This window comes from Haliotis rufescens, unplaced genomic scaffold (genome assembly GCF_023055435.1).
Source record: "Haliotis rufescens isolate VD_foot unplaced genomic scaffold, xgHalRufe1.0.p SCAF_7, whole genome shotgun sequence".
In the NCBI taxonomy this organism is placed as follows: Eukaryota; Metazoa; Mollusca; class Gastropoda; order Lepetellida; family Haliotidae; genus Haliotis; species Haliotis rufescens.
Genome location: NW_025964361.1, coordinates 5,243,270 through 5,265,956, shown reverse-complemented (window position 1 = coordinate 5,265,956; position 22,687 = coordinate 5,243,270). Strand labels below are relative to the sequence as shown.

At 37.0% G+C, this 22,687-nt stretch overlaps 2 protein-coding genes across 13 annotated transcripts in view; one reads left to right on the top strand and one right to left on the bottom strand.

Moving 5' to 3' along the window:
* Positions 1-1,892, bottom strand: part of LOC124149623 (sorting nexin-25-like) — a 37,459-nt gene extending 35,567 nt beyond the window's left edge. For all 4 annotated transcript variants that reach the window (XM_048387663.1, XM_048387664.1, XM_048387665.1 and 1 more), the window contains exons 1-2: positions 1,768-1,892; positions 905-1,166 (exon numbers count right to left, since the gene is read on the bottom strand). In XM_048387663.1, coding sequence (XP_048243620.1) covers positions 905-1,129 — 225 coding nt within the window. In that variant the 5' untranslated portion in view covers positions 1,130-1,166; positions 1,768-1,892. The remainder of the gene's footprint in view (positions 1-904; positions 1,167-1,767) is intronic.
* Positions 1,893-2,158: 266 nt separating this feature from the next.
* Positions 2,159-22,100, top strand: LOC124149621 (serine/threonine-protein phosphatase 6 regulatory ankyrin repeat subunit C-like). Of its 9 annotated transcripts, none has more exons than XM_046521330.2 (7): positions 2,159-2,487; positions 5,913-6,071; positions 8,741-8,832; positions 10,427-10,815; positions 12,379-12,495; positions 13,969-14,087; positions 15,887-22,100. In XM_046521330.2, exons 1-7 carry the CDS (start codon positions 2,287-2,289, stop codon positions 15,923-15,925), a joined length of 1,116 nt encoding a protein of 371 aa, XP_046377286.2. In that variant the 5' UTR covers positions 2,159-2,286; the 3' UTR covers positions 15,926-22,100. The 9 variants fall into 9 exon arrangements, with proteins under 9 accessions (XP_046377286.2, XP_046377289.2, XP_046377288.2 ...); XM_046521333.2 differs by lacking the exon at positions 5,913-6,071 and adding an exon at positions 5,717-5,869; XM_046521332.2 differs by having other exon boundaries at positions 13,969-14,137; positions 15,887-16,025.
* The last annotated feature ends 587 nt before the right edge of the window (positions 22,101-22,687 follow it).

Below are 22,687 nucleotides of genomic sequence, written 5' to 3'. Positions count from 1 at the left end.
GTGAGTCCACCAAAATCGCATAAGTTGGCATCTCTGGTCATGCCCATGATCTTCATACTGACAAATCACCAGGGGGACCTACAAAACTGGTAGAAAATCACCAGAGGACACCCAATCACCGTAAAATAGCTAATCTAAGCACAACAGGAAACTGCCCACATTGCAAACAATAAGAAACACCAGAACACGTACTCATTCACTGCACACACTACCAAACACACCGAACAACACTACAGACCACCCTAAATCTTTAAACCGCACTTACACTAGAATCAATCCTAAATCCCCAAAATAAATTAGAAAAATTCAAAGCCTTAGGTATATACCTAATTAAAACAGGACTAATTAGTCGCATTTAAACCCCAAATAGAATATTAAAACCAAAACTACCTAATCTAACAACCACCCAACACACACAGCTCCCTTAGTTCGTCCTCCACCCACACTTGGCATTCATTACAAATCTCAAAATTACTATATAAGCAACCCCAAAAGCCTCCCTCCTGGGTTGCACAAACTCACTTTTCCCCTTTTCGGAAACACATTAAATGGCCTAGCCGGGCCTGTGTGCGACATACGCTTGCAGTCGGAAAGCGCACGTTAAATCTCCAATATAAGTAAGTAAGTAAGGACACCCAATTACTAATTTCAAGGGTCCTTACAGGAAATATGAGGGTCCTGTAAATTAATGAAACAGTGTCGTTTACTGTACTATAAGATCTAGTAATTACTTTAATTACAGGAAGTTTATATTTCTTGCAAGAATTTGTTACAATGAACATTATTGTGCATCGCTCGGGGTGCAAATATATATTTTTCTGCATCCATTCTATACATTTGTGTCTACTGGAAGCACATTTCTGCGCCACATAAAACCCTGAATCCCTGTCCATCTTGCACTTACCATCATCTTCTGTAGCAAAATGGAAGCCAGGTTGACCTGTCTCGGCACTGTGACCGGCTTGTACAGCTTTCCCTGCACAAGATGCCATTTTACTGAGTAGTAGAGGGCCGCAGCACCAGCAGCCACATGGATGCCCACGTACAAGAACAGCGACAGCCAGTCGTAAATATACAGCAGCATGGACAGAAACACTGCCCCTACTGCACCTAGCAACTTATAATCCATGCTGTCACTACTTCTCAGTCATATCCTAAGTGTATATCTGAAACATGGATGGTTAAAATTATTTTTTAGCTTTCACAATTCTGGAAAATCTGTAATTTAAATAACGTTAGACAAACATCTGACATCATGTAATTTGGACAAATATTTCTTATCAAAAGAAACATGTTATTGTTAAACCCACCATTACACTGACTACTATAAGGCTACTAGTAAGCCAGGATAAGTTGAGTTGTGACCTGAGTATGACTTTGTATGAAGTCTGTTTGACCAAATTCTGTGCACTGCCTACTTGTCTCATACGCGTTTTGCGAGTTGGTTCGACTTATCCTGGTTTACCAATAGCTATATGTGCCTTACACTGGTTCTAGAAACATATCAAATTGTGTTATCAATCATATTTCATTTGAACGTACCTTATGTTTCATTTTTGTTGAGTCAAAATAGTATAAAAATAGTATGAAAATACCATATCGTTTTCGCCAGGCAACACAATGTGTTTTGCAGATCAAGGTGCTGTTTTAGCCAAGCCAAGTCTCGCAGGTGTAGCCTTATCAGTATTAGATTGTGCGGATAGATATCAATTAACATAAATGTTCAATTTTATATGGAAAACCACTGTGTAGCAAATATTGCTTTACCTCGCCCGCCAAAGAGGGGTGTGACTCGATCGTCGTGACTCCATACGTAGCATCAACATCTATTCACATGATGGAAACCGAGTGTATGTTTATTAAAACGGGTCATATCAAAGGTCACTTCCTTGTTTTTAAACCTCGCGCTTTCTCGCACATTCATTAGACTAAGTACGTACAACTAATTGTTTACTTGATGTTACATACATGTACGTTTACTAAGATGTATAAATATTTTAGAATTTACGTCTCCTAGATTATATGGTTAATATAAAAATGTATTTTTAAAATCATGTAAGATTGATGGCTTCAGCATACACATGTAGTCACGATTAATGAATAACCAGATCAGAATTTATAGTCAGGAAAATATGTTCGTTGTGCCGACAGGTGCCCGGATCACAGCATGACCCGTCGTCTGCCTTGACGAGTGTTTGGCGGGTGATAAGTCATTCAAAATTCATCTCACAGACTAAAATAAGGATATGATTTGAATTGAGGACAGTGAAGTTACAGTTGATAATCATGGATGAATCAAAAGACAACAGTTGGTTGAGCAAACAGAACGAGGCTTTGCTTGAAAGTCAATATCCACTGCACACTGCTATTCGTGATGGCGATATGGAAAGAACTGTGTCTTTGTTGAAAACAGGACGATTTGATCTATACGAAGAGGACGGATTTTACGGATGGACACCTGTTCACTGGGCAGCACACTTTGGAAAAGTAATAATGTCAACCATAATCATACTTTTTTTCTGTTTTAACAGAAGGCTATATGAGGCACTTAGCGAGATAGACATAAGCTGATAAGTGTGAAGGCATACTGTTGACAAGGCCGTTCGGTCTATTTATAGATCAGTGGAAAATAACACAACCCGGAAAGAAAATGAGGCTGTCGAACTGAATTATGTGAATAGGCAACTTCTATTTATACATCTAAAGTCAAATCGACAAATCAATGCGAAGGCATCTCAATGCACTTACAATGTTAGAAACCGGCCAAACCCTAGCTGCTAAATAATTAAGCACTTCTGGATACAACCTGTTCATTCATCATACTTCAGCCAATTTAAAACAAAAACATTGTTCAAAAGAAATGTGTTTGACCATGAAATGTCACTACTATCAGATTTGATTACCATGTATTAATGAGGTTCATAATCATGATAATAAGCCTTGAAATATTTGGAACGTCTCATCTTGAAGAGCCCAGAGGTCATTAACCAGTGTTATCATGTTAACATGTAAGCTAGCATTATCTTGTAGATATAGGCCCTACACTACGAATCATGATTAGCCTTGTATAAGCTTTCTGACGTTTTTTAATTAATTCATTTAGAATATTACTATACTACCATACCACTAGGGTCAGTTGAACTTCTTTAAAATACAAATGATAATGATATCTGATATATTTCATTTTCAAATTGTTTTATTTGAATTGAATTTATTATTTGCCACTAAGAACATACAAATGCCGAAGAATTTCTGTATGAACCCTGTCTCTTCAAAATACTAGCCAACCTGTGACATTGACATCATTTTCAGTAGATCCTAGTGTTAACTGGTTAATGTATCAACATTTATTAGGAACGTGCACAAGACTGAAAGAAACTGTATCAGACTTTCAAACTAGTGGCTGAAATCACAGACTGAACCATTATTATGGTAAACAAAGTCTTTGACACTAGAACATGTGATTATGTTTTGTTTAGCTTTCCGTGTTTATCATGTTTATTGTTTATGATATTGTTTGTTGTATTGTCACATTCAGGCTATGACAGTCTGTGCTATACCAAACATGCTACATGTTGTACAGTGCTGTTGGCCCGTGTCATGTGTTACTCTCCTGTGACATTTACTGATACACACCTGTTGCTTATCAATCATTCAACTTTGTTATGAGAGAAGGTATTTATTGAGTATCATCATAAATGACATTCAGTGATACATTAATGTTTGTTTCCATTTCTCATATACTTTATCATGTTTCTGTTGCAATTATTTGAAATGTTTCATTGTCATCCATGCTTCTTTTTTTTCTCAAATTCAAAGTAACCCTTGCCATATATTAATACCATGGTTACATAGTGTGAAGGTATAATAAACATGATCAAAAACACATGAACATGGTGAAACTACTCGAAAAATATTAGGATTTTTTTTCATCTGATTTGTTTTCTAATTTTCAGAAAATGTTTGATGGGTTGATTAATGTTGATATTGACATGATCAATGATGATATAAAAAAATATTTTTCAAATTTCTTGTGAAGTAAGCAAATAACAGTATAGTGTTGAACAAGCAGTCTTGTTTGTCATGGTTTATCCTCATGATTTTCATTCTTGTAAATTACTGATATGAGATAAATATAGAAACAGACGGGACATAGGCAGGGGGTGCAAATACAGGACACTGAATTGTTGCTATATATTCTAGCCTTTTTTAAATTTAAGGCAATCTAGTTCTCTTGGAGTTGTAGACTTGCCCGAAGTTAAGAAGTTTTACTGGTCGTGATACATGCTTATGGTGAAATTAATACTAATATTTGTTCTTTTCAGTCAACCTTTATGACAAAGGCTTAACATTTACATGATTTGGGTATCTTTGAAATATGACACTTGGCAGTGTTAGTCACTTATTTAATACAAATAATGTTGATAAGATTGCCATACTATACCAGAAGGGAAACATATCTTAACGTTGCCATGAAGGAGCAATGTTCAAATTGAATACTAGAGATCTAACCATTTACAGCATTGGAAAATGCCACTAGTTGATAGAAGACATGGATAATGTGATGTGAAACCATTTCTGAATCTGGTGACTGGTTAAATTTTGTTTGATTATATTTTGTGGTGACAGTTCAAGATCTAGGGGCAGTAGATATTTATGCACATATTTATCATAATATTTGAATGGTGGTTATCTGTGGTCACTCGTGATTATTGCTTAACTGGTAAATTAAATATTTTTGAATAAAAAAGGTGTCCGTGGGACTACTGAGGTAATTGATTATTCATTGTGTCTTTTGCAAATCAGCATAAATATGCAGGCCTCAGGGTTAGTCTTGCAACTGAAGCAGTGTTTCAGATCATTTGGTTACGTTGGACATTTGGTTATGTTGGACAATGACTGATTGTCATCCAGAATGTCTTCAAGTAATTTGCTGAAATCATGAAAATGTCATAATGACATTTGTCTCCTGCAACGTCACAGCAAAATAGATAATGATTGATTTACAAAAAATATTTCATGTATCTATGAATCTTGTTAATGTTAAACATGTTATTTGTTAACACATTCTTACTTTATATATTAGTCCAAAGCCCAGGTCTAGTAATATATATTTCTGTCTTTTTATCTGAGCAAATTCTAATCTTTATTACAGGCCATATATTAACTCTAAAAGCAGTTGAAAATGATCCAAAAATGCAAATTTGTGATTGTACATTTGAAAAATGTTAAGATAGAAACTGTTTTGGCACAGCCTGACAACACAATGGTTTTAGAGTTATACCTATTTGAGACATTCATATTCCAAATATTCTCTGGGTTATAAACATGATAAACTGGTAATCATGGTAATGTTATAAAGATTTACAAGGATGCCCTTTTTGATAATCATGAAACTCAAGTAGAATGTGCCACTTGTTTCCACCCTAATCACTGTCTACAGGCAGATGTGGGTAATGCTGGATCACTATAGAGTCGCTGTTGCACATGTGCATTGTATTTTAGATTAATTTCATCAGTAAACCTATATTTTGATTTCACAAAACAAGGAATTTTATTGGTCCTGCCTTACAACATTTCTGTTCATTTGTATGTAGTTCAGCATGTTTAGCTTTTGCGAAGAAGTGTAGAAGAAAGGCCCCCATCCTTTGGGTTAGCCTATTTAGTTCATGTTCATATTTCATAGTTAAGTGTTGTGTGTGCATTGTGATTTTAGTTGACGTGCCTTATGCAGCTACTTCAGCATGGTGCCAGCTGTGACGCCGCTACACTTCGCTTCCACCAAACCCCCGCCCACATTGCTGCTTTAGGGGACAATATATACTGCCTAAAATGGTTGTTGCATTGTGGTGCTTCCATCAACAGACAGGTAAATCCAATACAGTAACTGAAATGTTAACTTTGGTTTGTAGCTTGATATCCTGAGAAAGCTTGTGTCAATGTCGAAAGATGGCTCCCCAGTTGTGCAATCGAATCGATCCCAGGTAACTCCTGCTCACCTGGCTGCAATGTCAGGGCATCCCCACTGCTTGCAGTGGGTCCTTCAGGCTGGGACTGAGCCTAGTATTCAGGTAAATAAGTGCATGCTGTAGACAAGCCTAGTTTTGTGACCTCGTGTAATGCCCCAGTGTAACAAATATATTATCAAGTTAGTACGCAGCATTAGAAATTGGCACTAGTCCTATAGTCCTTGCCAAACTGCCTTATCATTGCTAATAGTTAAGGTAAAATAAGGACGAGTAGAAATGTGCCCTTTTTAAGTGTTTTGCTATATGTTATCGTTATAAGGATTAGTGGGCTAAAACTGTTAGTTTCTATCGCTGGTACACATTTATGAAAGGTCAGTGTTTAACATGTTTAAGAGTAGAATATATTAAGTCTACAATATGGAGCTTGTGGACTATAACATCCATTGAACTGAATCCAGGTAATGTTAATGCTATTTGAAGTCATCATTTATGTTGTATGAAATTGGTATTTTCATAAATGTGCTGCCAATCCAGGCATGATCAGAAAAATCTACACTACATTAGTCATACTAGAGCATGGAATTATGACCTAAGTGAGGCAGTAGGGTGCAAACAGTAGAATCTCATATTGTAAGCGTCACAGTTACTTTTCGCATAAACCTTTGTCAACATGCTACACATGTTTACATCAGTAGTGAGCAAATTGTATATATGATACTTGTAATGTTATGAGCAAGCTGTATCATATGGCCTGACACATTCATTAACTTCCTGTTAGGTATGCTGGGAACAAAATATCAGGTATCTTTATTGCATAGTATAGTATATATCCTGATTGCAGGCTGTTGGGAGCATTATTGCAAAGTATATATGCCGATTGCAGTACTTGACACATGAAAAAGGTTGTTTAATTGGCTCTCTACAGTCTGATCAATTTAAATGTTGATGTGATTGGCTTAAAATCCTCTTTGATACTGTAACTGGGATGGCAAGTGTTTTCAAACGCTTGAATAATTTTTGTCCAATATCAAACTGGAAAATGACAGGTTTATGGTGGATTATGCAAACGAAAATTGAAGGCCACAGCCTCCATTCATGACTCTGAATGTCAGTGAGTTGAACACCAGGTCCAAGAGAAATCCATTGATGCTAGCTAGCATCCATTTCAGGGATTTGCCTGCGTGAGGTCTATGAAACTCGCAGCATTTAATTGTAGGGGTCCCAGATTAACAAGTGGATGTACCATGCTACAAAATGGGGAGATCCCAGAGAAATGTCAAGATCGAATACATAGACAATTGTTTTTTCTTTTTCAAAGAACATACATGTGTCACATGTATAGTGACCAGACAAAGTTAATATTTTCACACTTTTATTCCTTGCTTGTTGGTTTTGGTAGTTTATAAAATATGTAAAATGTGTTAGTTTTAGTAGAACATGATGAAGGGGCAAAAAAGACCCATATTTTGTTCAACTAGAATGAACACTAGTTCTCCCAGTCCTGTGCCATGACTGTCTAGATTAAAGTACCAAGTCTAGTTTAGATCCGTGAAGATCCGGGGGAGAATAGGTCTTGAGTAACCCGGGTCAAAGGTCAAAGCATTCGTTGGTCATGTCGAAGACCCGAGTTCGATTCCCGACATGGGTACAATGTGTGAAGCCCATTTCTGGTGTTCCCCGCCGTGATATTGCTGGAATATTGCTAAAAGTGGCATAAAACCAAACTCACTCACTCACTCACAATCTAGATAGACAGCACATCCATGACAAGTTAAATCATCAAAAGCTCAACTAAATTTAACTGTGTACTTGAAAGAATATTTCAATTAAAAGCCTTTAATCATTTGTTAATAGCAACTACATAATACTTCAGTATATATCAAAATAAACTTTTTTTGACGCTATATCTTTTGTTTATAATGTGAATTTAGAGCTTTCTTTATGAAATGAGCAGGGGAGCAATGCATGTCAAATTAACATGGTATAAAGTTTGCCGGGTACGCTCTAGGAATTTTTGGACGTGGGCCTTTTATGTGAAGATTTCAAATATTCCAGAGTTTCACCCACACAGCCCAATGTTAACATGCCCCATTGTATTTGAAAATGTGGCCTTTTTTTCAAATTTAGGGGCTAAAAGCTAAAGGCCCCAGCCTAGAATTAGCCCTGAGTTTGGATCAGCTTTAATATTGGATGTGGGTTCTGTCAAAGTGTATTTAGTGCTAAAGATGCCATTTTGTATTTATGAAAGAGTTTTTACAATTTTTATCCCAAAAATGTGGCAGGTAAAGTTAGGTTACAGTGGTGTCTGTGTGCAGACAGTATCTACAATAAAGAATGACTTTATCAGTAATATCATCATGATGATCATTGTTGTGCCTGCACTTCACATTTACATTTGTTTAACACAGTCATACTGGTACTCTTGTGTATTCTATTAAAATTATGAATTAAGATTATACAAGATAATATCTCAGATTCAGAGTGAGTGAGTGGTTTTACGCCGCTTTTAGCAATATTCCAGTAATATTACGGCGGGGGACACCAGAAAAGGGCTTCACACATTGTACCCATGTCAGGAATCGAAACTGGGTCTTCGACGTGACGAGCGAACACTTTAACCACTAGGCTACCCAACCGCCCTTCTTAGATTCAGAACTTTATCTGTGAAATAGTTATTTTTAAAGCCTTTTTGCAGTTTGCTGTACATTGGAAGAATTATTTCTTCTTCTTGTTCTATAAACATGTCGTGACAAGATAATATTTTTCTTCAGGATTACTGTGGGGAGACACCGCTACACAAGGCTGCCAGATCAGGCAGTATGGAGTGTGTCAGTCTACTGGTGGCACAGGGAGCTGCAATAGGGTGTGTACACTTTGTACATCATGTCTTGGAGTATTCTGAAAAATATTTGTCCTACTAAAACTGTTTTATATTTTTATCCCCCGCCAACTATGCATAGAAACGGGCTCCGTCCATCACGTTTCTTTTCCAGAGCATAACTCAGAAACCATTCAATATTTTTTTATGAAACTTTGCAGGTCTGTCAAGTACATGCTGAACTGGAGCCTTTTGCTATTTAGAAATTTTAGAAATTTATATTTTTTACGTTTCCATGGCAACAAGATGGACTTAGGTTCTGTGAGGCTAGGGTTCGTTTCCGGAGCATAACTCAAAAACCGTTCAATATTTTTTCATCAAACTTTGCAGGTCTGTCAGGTACATGCTGAACTGGTGCCTTTTGCTATTTAGAAATTTTAGAAATTTATATTTTTTACGTTTCCATTGCAACAAGATGGACTTAGGTTCCAAACTCTTCTTCCACCTCGGTTAAAAAAGGTTAGGGTTTGTTTAGATTTAATTATGTCATAAATTCTGCAAAGGGGCGGGGGATATAGCCACGTTAGTGGCAAACTCTTGTTTTGTATTGCTTCAGTACAACCTGTCTCCTCATCTTGTCAAACAGTGTAAGACAGCTGGAGATTTCTTACACTAGACTCAAGGATTAGTGATTGCTCGTCATTAACTAGTCCTTAAGACAATTCTTTAACACTGAAAACTTTTAAATTTAATGATTTCTTAACATGAAAGATGTTCAATGGGATAGTCATGTGAGATTATGTGATACAACCACAAAACAACTTTCAAAAGAAATTTCATGCTGTTTCAGCTTGCGATTTTAGCCGCTAGTCCAAAGGCTGCAGTGAGTCTAATAAAATTCTGTTTGGTCTAGTAACTTCAGAAGATAGTAGTCCATATGATAACACTAAAATGTAATGGTTAGGTGCCATGTTTCTGGCTTGCATGCTCAAAGTCTTTGGCACAGACTGCTATTTACAGTTAGACTATAGGGTGCAGCCTTCAAAATTGGCGCTAGTCCTCTAGCCTAAGACTTCTAATGTGTGCTGATGGACAAGTAAAATTCCAATAATGGTAGTTCTTAATGACTTGTAACTAGTGTCTCGCTCTCGCTCAGGACATACAAGAATTCTTACACATATGGAAAAATCAGTAGGACACACATGCCTATATAATAATCTCTACCTCTGTTCATTCATTCTATAAAATAGGTCTGAATGACAAGTATGGGACTGCTATATGGACAGTTTCTGTTTTCAGTAAACCCATGTCTTTCAAATACAGTCTCTAGTCCCAGGCTGGCGACCTGTAGCAGGCTTCACTTGATTTCCAAGGATTTTACTGATGTCATATCTCATCTCATAAGTGTATGTTTTTTACCAGAATAGATATACCAGTTTTACTTAAAATGCAATCTATTTATTATTAGTTTTCATGATTCCAACAGCCATGCTTTTTTGGACAGCTGAGTATCCACAATGTGAATTAATTGCATCCATTCACAATTTGTGTGCATATAGATATTTTGCAGCCAGTCAATTCCTGCATAGATTACGTCCAATATTCCTCTTTTTCTAAACACATACACTTTATTTGGCAGGTTGAGGAATCATAGTGGTCATACTGCCTCCCAGGTAGCCTCCATTGGAGGGTACCCAGAGTGTGCTATCAGCCTGGAGAAATCACTACAGTTTCAACAGCAATCCATGGCAGCCAACATTGTCCAGACTCACACCTGCAATAATAATAACACTGAAATGTTGTCTCATCACATGAACGATGCGAATAGTGAGGAGCATCTCGGTGGGGATCAACATCCTAATGGGGACACCGATATGGACACTCATTCTGAAGAATCTATGCACAAAACACATATGACTGGTTACCAAGTTACCAATGGCGTTAATATGGACCAGAACGGTTTCTGTGGAATGAAACGGGGAAGAGATGAATTGGAAGAAGAGGTCTTCAAAAGAAGGCGATGTGATGGTTGGTTTCTCAGTACTTTCATGCTGTGATGGTGTTGATAGAGACCCAAAGCAGAAAAATGATTAGATGGGTTATTGAGGGATTCTTCAACTTATCGGAGATTTTGTGTGGGATGAGGTTTAGTGATGTGGGCTAGGGTTTTGAGGTTCATATGTTGTGTAAGCAGTGTTTAAGATTGCAAGACAGGATAGACACCATTGTTTATGTCCTAACCTCATACGAGACTAGCAGTTTATGTAAAGTAACTCGAGTTTGGGAGAAATCAACTAGTCCCTTTAGATTTTCACTGGTCTCGGATTAAAGACTATTGGCTGTGTCTATCCCTACAAGACGGTTATTGAATTCTGAACACAATTATTGACCCTCCATTTCTATCCTATAGCTATGAGGATCTAAATTTTAACCCTTTGTGTCTAATGCCAGAAATGCCTGTGTCTAATGCCTGACATTAATTTGAACCATAATGAATCACAACAATCAGAAACACTGTTATGAGGAAATATTGTTCGAGGGATGATGATAATATAACCTAACTAACGTTCTCTTAGTGTATTTTAGTAGCTGCATGTCTGCATGTTCTCACTGCTGATAGATAGACCATCTACCATGAATATCTCAACACGCAATGTATTTATCACCAATATTATTAACAGGGTGTCCCCGGCATGTAATTAGCCTGCAGGACATGCTGGGTTAACTTGAAAATGAGTTGAGTTTTACAGAACTTGACCACAACCTGATGTGCTTAAATACAATCAGAAGTAAAGTTAAACTCTGTGTCTCCCAATCTTCTCTTATTATGTGTGCCAGAATCCTATGGTCATGAGTTCAATTCCCAGATTTGTTTGTCGACCATACCTTCAGGTCTACAGCAACCCATGCTTGCCGTAACAGGAGACTATGCTTGTTGTAAGAGGAGACTAATGTGATATGGTTGTCAGACTTGCTGACTTGGTTGATGCATGTCATCGCTTCCGAGTTATGTAGATCGATGCTCGTGATGTCAATCACTGGATTGTCTGGTCGAGACTTGATTATTTACTGACCGCCGTGATATAGCTGGAATATTGCTGAGTGCGGCATCATACAAGAAACATACCTGTGCTTTTGTGGGTTTCACCAAAGTGATAAATGCTCTCAGGTCTGCATCATTTGGGCATTCCTTCCATGCTGATATGCGTGATGTAACTGTTCAAAGAAAAGTTAAACCAATTTCACTCATTCACTTACCTTAATGTGTAAGCCCCCCAAAGAGTTTAGAACTCTTCCAGGAAACTTAGGCTCAGACCAGAATTGCGTTCACTAGCAGGATTTCTAACACTTACATGCTGACGCTATTTGTTACTGATAAGATACATAAATGCTTCAGTATTTTCATTCAGTATTGTAATGCCAAGCAAGTACTTCCTTTTACTGTAACATCACGACTAACTCCTTTCTCTTCCATTCCTTGCACAATCTCTCTGTTGAGATATTATGTTTCCTTATGGTAGTGAATTTTGACCCTGAAATTGTTTCTCTGTGATACTAGAATGGTCACAGGCGACTCCTTCTTTTTCACAGAGCGGCCTTCACACCATGTTGAGGCCACATCTCACAATAACAATATACTGAGTTCATACAATGCTATTCTGGCCATCTCCGCCAATCCCAGCGCTACGTCAGACAGTCACTCGCCAGGTACACAGTCTACACTTTTCTTCTGCTGACTTGTCTGTCTCTTTCTTGTGAGGTGAGCTGGCTTAGCTGTAACGCTGTAACATTATCATGAAAACTTTTTGCTTCTCTTGAAATTAATTCAATATTCATATTTGCATTGTGCATTGCTACATGTTGGTGAAATGACCATCCATGATACCATTGATAGGGTTTTTCATGATTTAGAGACAAGAAATTTGAAAATGTTGAAATGACAGTATTTGATACCCTGTCGCATCAATACCCTGCACACACAAGCAAAGTGATGTAGAATAGTGCTGCTGTTTGACATTTAAGAAACTTCGTTCGTCAGAAGGCCTCAGGTCTAATACCCCACAAGTAATGTTGTGCTGGGCGGTCGGGTAGCCGAATGGTTAAAGCGTATGCTGGAGGCCCATGTTCAATTTGTAATCAATCATGACGGGATGTTACTGGAGTAATGCTAAAAGTGTCCTAAAACCCCGCACTCACTCACCCTCACTGTGCATCTAACATGTAGTGTAAAGCCCATTCAGGATGTCAGCAGCACGCTTGTACCTACTATAGCAAGTGTACACACTCACGGTAGTTCATGGTGGTGTTTTTTAACGTTTATATAAAACAAGTACTAACCATGACCCTAATGTTTAACATTGAAGTTTTCGAGGGTCCCAATATTCAAATACTATGACATCATTCTTAAACATTTCGTAAAAAAATAAGTACACAAGTTTTGATAAACATTATAAAAGAGGTTTCATTAAGTGATAGACTGTGATATTTGCATTCCCAGCCTATTTGACTCAAAGGGTCTGTATGAGCTTATTGCCTCTTTTGTTTCTGTTACCTGAAATCCTTTTGACATATAGATTTATATCAGTATATTGACCACACACACGTCTCAAGACTTGTGGCTCTGAATGATATGTTATTTACTTGGATCAAAATTGACATATGGTCTGTCATTCATTTAAAGATTTTTGTATATTTATGAATAATCTGATACCTGATGTGTCGTATGTGAAATGTCTTGATTCAAACTGGATGCAGGTTTTCATTTGGTTACTTATTGGAGTATTTATGCATATTAATTATGCCAACAGTCATCTGAAAGTGTAGTCACTCTAAAGCCTGTAAATGTTAACTAAACTAAGATCAGAGTAAGAGAGTGTTCCAAGTGTGTCGCTGCCGTGAGCCAGGTAAGCATGGTAAGTTACAGAGCCCAAGGCTAAGTTTGAGTACTCCTTGAAATAGTATGACATGATTTCAAATTTCATATAAATTATTAACACTTTCAAACCCCACGTTAAATACTTTCCCAAGAGGGCATTTTATTCATTATTCACATGATGCATGATATCTGCTATATGTGATGAAATATTTCTTGTTACCATGGTTACCCATCTTCTTCCATGATGACTTTCATGGAAGCTTCAGGATGTGTCTTAAGCTTACTCCCAGATTTTCTCCACACAGAAGCAAGAGTTATCCCCCCTTGCTCCATGGACCCGGATGAACCTTCCCACCCTACCAATCCCATGCCTTCGAGTGGATGCTCTTCCTGTCATGTGATCAGCCAGAATCAAGACATTCCAGTTAAATGTTTAGCCCTGCACTCTCATATGATATGAGCTTTTGTTTAAAAGTATGGCCTATTTGATATTGTTGTTTGTAAATAATGAGGATGAATTTGACAGTGGAATATGACCTGGTTTACCAGTGGCTTAAGCTAGAGATGTTTATGAATGCTCAGATGGAATAAATTTAACATGTTTAGCGCAATGCTATATGAGAGTTATTTTTTTGCTTATTTGAAACCAGTATCTTTTCTTTTAAAATTCATATTTTCTAATTATAAGCTTATTCTCATCATGATATGGCTCCAATATTGCCAATGGAATGTAAAATTTGAACTTGCTCTCTCTCACTCACTCACTCACTAAAAAAAGGCATCAGTAAAAGATTAGCATCCATTAGCTGTACATGTATGATAATAAATGTATTAAGAATACTTAAACAAATCTTGATTAATGTATAATGTCTAAGTATGTGTTTTTCTCAAATCTGCTTTAGGTGTTCAAAATTAAAAATGACAGCCAATTAAGACATAATTTAGCAGGGAATCCTCAGATCATTTTGATAAGACAAGAACCATCAAGGATCCCTTTAAATTCTAACACTAGATATATTTAGCTGATATGTATATCTGTCTGGTATGATCCCTGGATGTGATAGGTCACCAGTGTCCCATGCTTGTCAAAAGAGCTAGACCCGTGAGGATCCGGATTAGAATTGGACTTCAACGACCCATGCTTGTCGTAAGAGATGACTAACGGGAACTGGTGTTCAGGCTCGTTTGACTTGGTTGATGCATGTCATCATATCCCAATTGTGTAGATCGATACTCATGATGTTAATCACTAGATTTTCTGGTCCAGATTCAATTATTTACAGACAGCCGTCATATTGCTGATAGCGGCATTAACAACACACAAAGAATACAAAACCTGACAGACTGAGCTGGCTGCGTTAAAAATTGGCACTGGTCCCATAGTCCTTACCAAACTGCCAGATAGTTAGGGTGTCCTAAGGACTAGTAGAAAGTTGCTGTTTGTAAGAGTTTTCCTATATATCATCATTATTATAAGGACTAGTGGACTGAAACTGTTAGTTTCTATCGCTGAGCTGGTCATTACACAATGGGACTTGACTGCTTGTGTGTCCCTGAAGACTGGTGCTCATGTTCGTAACCACAGGTTCAGATTAGTATAGGCCCTCTTGACATAGCTGTAATATTGCTGACTAAAACAGACTATGGAGCTAGACAACATTTACTGACTCGGCGTTGTGTAGGATTCTTAGAGTAACCAGTTTGGTTTGATATCACAATTTCAAATTTTTTTTAAATGATATTTCATTTCTGAGTCCCTGTTACAGATAAAAGCAAGGGTAGTGCCTGGGCCAAGTAAGAAAATATATGGACAAGTTTAGACAACAAACAATGATATTAAATGGGTTTCAGAAGCTATGGTTATGCATGTCCATATTACTAGTAAGATTGATAGTCATATTAGAGGCTGAGTGTGTAGTTTTAAGTTGGACATTGACACTCATTCACTCACATCCACTCACTTTCTTTACTAAGCCATAAAAAGGGTGTGATATAATGACATCAAAACAAATTTAAGTGAGCAAGAACTATGTACATATTAAACCAAGATCACTGAGCTCCAGAATTAGCTAGTTCATGGTAAAACATCCACTTGGTATATAGAACTTAGGTTGTTGGCTTTTGCTGTTTCTTTCAATGATATAACTGTTGTGAATGTAATGTTTAGAGTGATTAAAAGTTAGGATAGTTTTCAAATATTAATATAAGTCTAATTCTTTCCAGATTCCCACCCAAGCCAGTCACCCAAGCAAGCTTTTGTGATAGCTGAATCGTCCATTGACATGCAAGTTCCCTGCAGCATGGTTGAGCACCACAATACCATGGTGGTGCAGGAAGGTTATGACAGTGTCCTAGTCAACTCTTTTGCAAGTCAACACTAAATATTAATAGTGAAACACAGATCAAGGTCTCAACAAATATTTGTTTCCAAGCATAGTCATTGTTGGGAAGATCATGTTGCCTGAATTTATAGCCAGTTTAGTTATTCTGGACATTCAGAACTAAGGAAGGCTTGTTGTTCAGGTGCAATGTCATCCCTGCCATTTAATATGCATAACTTATTGATGTTTAGTATTTAAACATTTATTTAAGGTCATGTTTATTTATTTGTGTAGGTGGGCAGTGGGGTAGCCTAGTGGTTAAAGCATTCACTCGTTATGCCTAAGGCCTGGGTTTATTTCCCACATTTCGCTGTGATATTGCTAACAGTAGTGTAAAACCATACACACTATTCTATTCATGCAGGTAATAGTGTTACCCTTTAATAGAGCTGTGCCCACTCATTTGTGAACTTACTTTAGCTGGAATTAAACCCAAACCCCAAAATGGTAGTTCACTTACCTAATTTGGTGTGAAGACCGTGTTCATCACGCATTGGAAGAGTCCATTAAAAAGCGGACTGGTTGAGTCGTGCTCTATGTGTAATTGTTGATGTGCCACTTTGGCTGTCCCATGGGCCAATATTTTACCCCTGCAGTTTCAACTGCATTGATAATGCACATCCACAGCTTCAATTGTCATGATTTGTCTGAAGTTTGTTCAGCAGCAACTCTTCATCAATAGCTGACATCATGGAGATCAGATCAGATCCTGCCTCGCAGTCTGTAATCCCAGTTAGGGTTCTAGTTAGTATGTTAATCGATATCAGAAACAGGGATAGTTCTGTTGCATATGTTCCTTTGTGGTAATTTGCAAGTTGGTGTGTGTCTTTTGTAATCGTAAAGAAATCTATAATGAGTTAGTAGATGAGTTCATGTATGTTCAAGAAGGTGACATAATATTGCATTGATGGACAAATTGGACTTTGTGATGGAATGTTTGTGATGTTATAAGGCTTTTGATGTGAGGTCTATTAGGGGTGATAAGATACAGCAAGGTCACGATAGGATATGTATTGTGATATTTACGTCAAATCATGTGGACACTTCTTGACTATATTTCAGAGCAATTTCAAAAGAAAAGCTAGCTGTTGACACATGTTCGTAGTGGCAATTTTGAGTAGTGAACTTAAAACACCAATTACAAGACATTTTGCAATATTTGACTGATAAAAAGTGTGGGGGGGTGTAATTTTTTAGCAAGTGTATCGTCTTGCATCGACACAGTAAAAAATGTATCGTATCATGGCATGAAAACTCATGGTGCACCGATGTATTGTTTCACCCCTAGGGTCTATATTTAACCCAGTAATTGAAAGATGATGCTTTCATTGCTTTCATTTCAACATATTATGCAAACAGTAACCTGCATATCAGAGTGAACCTTGAATTAAAGTTTTTCCAAGATGTGTCTTTTGGAAGAGTAAATATTTCAAGAAGCACAATGTGACTCGTGTCATTGTGTGTTACAATTTAATGGACGTTCAGTGCTGCAGATTTTTTTTTCTTGCCAAAATAGCACTAACAATATGTGTTATACAGCTTATTGTAAAGGCATAGTATGTATGGCATAGCATTTTATTTATTCAAACGTAAGAATTTAACTTGGTAATGACTCTAATAAACAAGTTAAGACGTCTTTGCCACATGTATGCAACATTTTCATGCACATGCATTTAATGGAGGGAGGGGAGCAGGCCCATGCATTTGATTTATGTTTTGTCTAGGATTGGAAACAAAACTATTTTGGTGAGTTTACTGGCCCAACAATGTTAACCAAAACATTGCCCAAAGACAAAGAATATGTATTTTTTAGCACAACATTGGCGTTGCTATTAATCTTGTATGACCATATGAGGTAGCCGTGTTGAAGAAAATAATTCTTCCGGAACTATTTTGAATTTTCCAAAGAGGTTTAATTGATTGTGTTTTGTATTTGTTGTGTGTAAGTTAATGTAATATTAAAGTGCTCTATTTTTTATATGTTGTTGAATTTGATATGTATTGTTTATCATGGTTTTTTCATGCTTGAAAATTAGTTTTACCAAGTTATTTGGCAATAACCAATGTTATGTCTCAGATAACACTGATTACGATTGCAGTCAGATTTCTCGTAACACGTACATGTATATTGCCAAATCATTTGGGTTTGTTGGCACATGTTATGCATTTGAACAAATGCTTGAAGTATTTGTAAGGTGCGCAGTCTTTGAAAGTAAGGGCTGAAGGGGTCCTTGTCAACACTAATGTTAAAAGTTTATAATTTAGGCGTCCTTTGATTCAAATACGAGCAAGCCTCAAGGTGATCCCCACCCCAGCCCTGATATTTTGACACTGGCATGGTAGATGCATGCAGATATTAATGTACTTATGCCATAAGTCTGCCCGTTAACCTTCAAAGTGGTAAACTCTTTTCAACAAGTAACTTGAGAAATATTGATGGAACATAATGCACACTTATTACTTGTATTTGTCTCAATAGCCTACCTTGAACATGTCGTAAGAGGTGACTAACGGGTGCTGGTCAGGGTTGCTGACTTGGTTGATGCATGTCTTCATATTCCAATAGCGTGGATCGATGCTCATGATGTCAATCACTGGGTTGTCTGGTTACGGACCACTGTCATATAGCTGGAATATTGCTGAGTGAGGTGTTAAACAGCAAACAAAAAAAACTTGAACATGATTGTATCTCGAGTTCCCCTTTCTAGTTTGGCACGGACACATGTACATAATAGGAAATGTGTACTGGTTCTTGTGTGGATCAGTGACACGGTCCTTTAAGTTATATTCCAAAGAACATACAATTAAAAAAATTCTGTATTCATCCATATGCCATGCAAGACTAAACCCATTGGTGCAAACACAGGAATGTCGGGGATATTGATGACACTCTCAGTGTTAGAAATTGGCTCTAGTCCTGTAGTCCTTGCCAAACTGCCCAATAGTTAAGGTGTCATATGGACTAGTAGAAACTTGCCATTTTTAAGGGTTTTGCTATATGTTATCATTATGAGGTCTAGTAGACTAAAAATGTTAAGTTTTTTACTGCTGCACTCCTGTTTTATTCATGGTGTCACAAACGGCCACTACAGCCTTAGTCCAATGAAAGGCCTCTGGATCCTGCACACTAATGTGAGGGCTCTTGATCACAGATTATTTGCCAAATGCTGGGTTGCCTTTTATTCAGTACTTGTTTCACAAACCGCATATTTCCAATATTGCATCATAATGTATGAGTTACAATTGAACTTGTTTAAAAGAAAGAGGTAAAGAACTTGTCAAAAGCAGTAAGAAATCCCAATCAAGCATCATGTTCATTGTTTTAGTATGAAGCCAAGCCAGTTCATCATATTTTATTTTTTATGGACAACTTTAAAACATGGGAGAAAATATGTAAATGCTGTTGGGTTAAATAGCTTTTATTTAGATTTAGAAGACTAACACCTTTTCAACCCCCTTAAGACAAAGAAAATCTCATAAGAATTTAATTGGTTTTGCGTTAAGTAGATTTTCTTGTTCCATTATTGACAAATGAGAGTACAAGCATGACTGATGTATGTCTGAGCTGGTGGTATGTCCCTCTGATATCCATGCTACGTGATGTGCATTTGTACCTTGCTTCATCCTTGGTGATCAGTGAGTCATTTTGTCTCCATTCCATCATGATATCCATGCCCTGGACACATACGCCTACAAAGTTTCATTGCGGAAGAGACGTCAGGAGCACCATTTCCCTCATTGCTAACCTAGCACATAACGTGAGTCGCTTGAGATCAACAACCAATCAAACTGACTATTCTTAATGACAAACTGGCATAGATCTACCTTCAAAATAGCTGCCTTGATATATTTCAAATAAAGAATTTTACTACGAACCAGAATGAACTTCATGCTGGAAGAGATGATTTTCTTGAATATTAAGATGGGGAGGGAAGTCTGGGGATTTCAGCGCCCTTTACAGCTTGAGTTGTATACTACCCAGGGAGTTGAGAATAATAACTGGAATGCGACTGGATCTACTGGTCGAGGAACAAATAAAACCTATATCATGTTATTTGATTGGATGGCTTTTTTCAGTTAGTTGAACTGGACTTACGAAACACGAAGCTTTGGTGGTAAATGAGTTCAGGGTATACCGAATGGAGATGTAATAGGGTGGATATCGGGGATGACCCTGCTGTTGTGTTGTTCTTTCTGTTCACAATAAAACTAGTGCTTGTCTCTTATTGTTTTGCTTTGATGATCACACCTCTGTCTCTTATATTAGATCATATTCTTTTGACAGTGCTTCAGGTTTATGCTTGTTAAGGTTCATGACAAGTTGAAACAATTTGACATCAACGGTTTTGTTCTTTCGCACTATTTATTACCCTGGCATATAATGCTGGGGATATGGTCATCATCTGGTCTGTCTGTCCATATTGCAGTCTCTATGTCGTTTCCGGAGCATAACTTGAAAACTGTTAGAGATTTTTCATCCAAACTTGATACATGTATGAAACAGAGGCTGAAGTGCTTTCTGCTATTTAGGAATTTTTTTTAATTTTATTTTTTTCCATTTTCCATGGAAATAAGTAAGACTTAGCTGAAACAGGGGTAGGTGTTGTTTTGGGAACAGAACTAAAAAACTATTAAAAATTCTTCATCCAAACTTCGTAGATGTATTACCGGTAATCAGGGGATAAGCTGTTTTTATTTATTTTTATTTTTTATGAAACAAGTTTACATTGACTCTGTTCTCATTGGTGTGTACCCGACATAGAAATACAAAGTTATGAATCCCAATTCCATGATATTGTTATGATAGCTCACTGAGTACTCTGGTATACGGACAGACAGATTAGATAGAAATTCTCTCAACAAGTTGGACTTACTGTAACAGTCAGATGATTTCTTCTTTCAAATTTGTTTGGGCCAGGGCATTTGTCATCTTCTGATGACTGTTCTTTATCAGTTGCTTTTCTGTAGTTTTTTGTTTGTTTGTTTGTTTGTTTGTTTGTTGTTTTTTGTATTAATTAGTTTCATGAGTTCCCCACTCAAACTGTGGTGCTTTTGACCTTACTGAAGCTTATTTTTAGTTGTGTCAAATAAGTATTAGGAAAAGAAACCCTTGTTATGAATAATTGTGCTTTGTTTTTGTAGTTTTGAAGTGTTAATATTTTTTGGCTCAGTGTTAGATTTGGTGTCCGGATAGTGATTTTTAGGAGTAGTAGTATTCAGTAGACCCACAGTACTACAGATCCTGTTATCTCAAAGTAGGCCGAGTCTTCACAGCATCAAAATTTGAGATTTATGTAACAATAGGTGGTGGTCCCTACATTATATGAAACTGTTTGTTTTTTAGTGTCATGATGTTACAAATTTCGTTTGTGCTGTTATGACCCCATCTAAAACTAGTGTCTCGAACAGGTGCTTGTTATCTGGGGATGCATAATTCTGTATTCTAGAAGGTTATGATATTATTTAAAAAACTGTTTATTTGTTTCCTATGAAATGCATGCGACTCCCTGCATATTGAAACATATCTTTCAGATTTGAGATAACAGAAATATAATGTATACAATTTTCATTTGGTGTTACTAGAAAAACAACAGGTCCCATATGTGTAGGAGATAGTAATCTCATACTTGTGTGTAGATGTGTTCATTTGTTTTACCATATTTGTTATTATGTATAAGTAAGTGCATATCGAATGCTCTTTTATGATTCTATATAAGGTTGGTTTTTTTATCACTTTTCATTTCAGTTTTTAGGTACATAATTAGGAACGTATGTTTCAGTGATCTACCATGCTAGCTTGTTGTTTGTGATTGCCTCAGTTTTCATGTAATGGTGCAAAGTAATTGATCAGGGAAATAATAAAATGTTGATTGAAATAAGTAATATATTACTCTCAAATCTATCAAGACGTGTATCATACAGTGTACAGATCTGATTTCCCCTCTGACTGTTCATTGTTTCATTTTCTACATGCTTGTGAAACAGACCCTAGTATGGTCCCACTTGCCAGTCTAGAATTGTACATTTTTGCAATTCATTAAAATCAGTTTTCTCTCCTTGACATCTTGTTGTTTTTTACAAAGACATGTTTGACTTCAACAGCTCGAGTTTTACTGGATGCTAAGTACTGAATCCTATGTTAATACAAATTTAGACTGGACACATTCTGTACATTGTAATCCTGGCTTCTGTCAAAGTCTGTTTGTAGTGCATGTATAAACTCATCCACAAATACAGTTTCCTTAGGTTTCAGACATTATGCTCAATACAAACTGCGAATGGTCAATGTCAATGGCTATGTATCCAGGGTTAGATAAAGTATATGATTAGGCCACAACAAACTGATTATTTTTTTTGTAAACAATGAAAAGGAGATTGTAATTTCACATCTTCCCGAGGTAAGATAGATAGAAGGGACATAACTCGTAAGAGCCACTGGTGCCACTCAGATCAAGCCCAGAAATTCCAGCCTTGTTGGCCAAGTTTATGGAATTCTCCATTCAGAGTTGCTTCTCTTAGTTGTACCAGGATCTGCTGCATATACCTTCAAATTCCAGATTCGATCTGATTATGAACCATGGTTAGTCAACAGCAGCGTACTGTTAGTTTAGTTAAAGTGGTATATGTCCAAGGCATCACTTTG

Coding starts and splice junctions, on each gene's coding strand:
- LOC124149621 (XM_046521331.2), top strand. CDS start 2,287: ATGGATGAATCAAAAGACAACAGTTGGTTGAGCAAACAGAACGAGGCT. Junction 6,072..8,740: donor GGACTGAGCCTAGTATTCAG/GTAAATAAGTGC, acceptor ATTTTTCTTCAG/GATTACTGTGGGGAGACACC. Junction 10,816..12,378: donor CAAAAGAAGGCGATGTGATG/GTTGGTTTCTCA, acceptor TCTTTTTCACAG/AGCGGCCTTCACACCATGTT.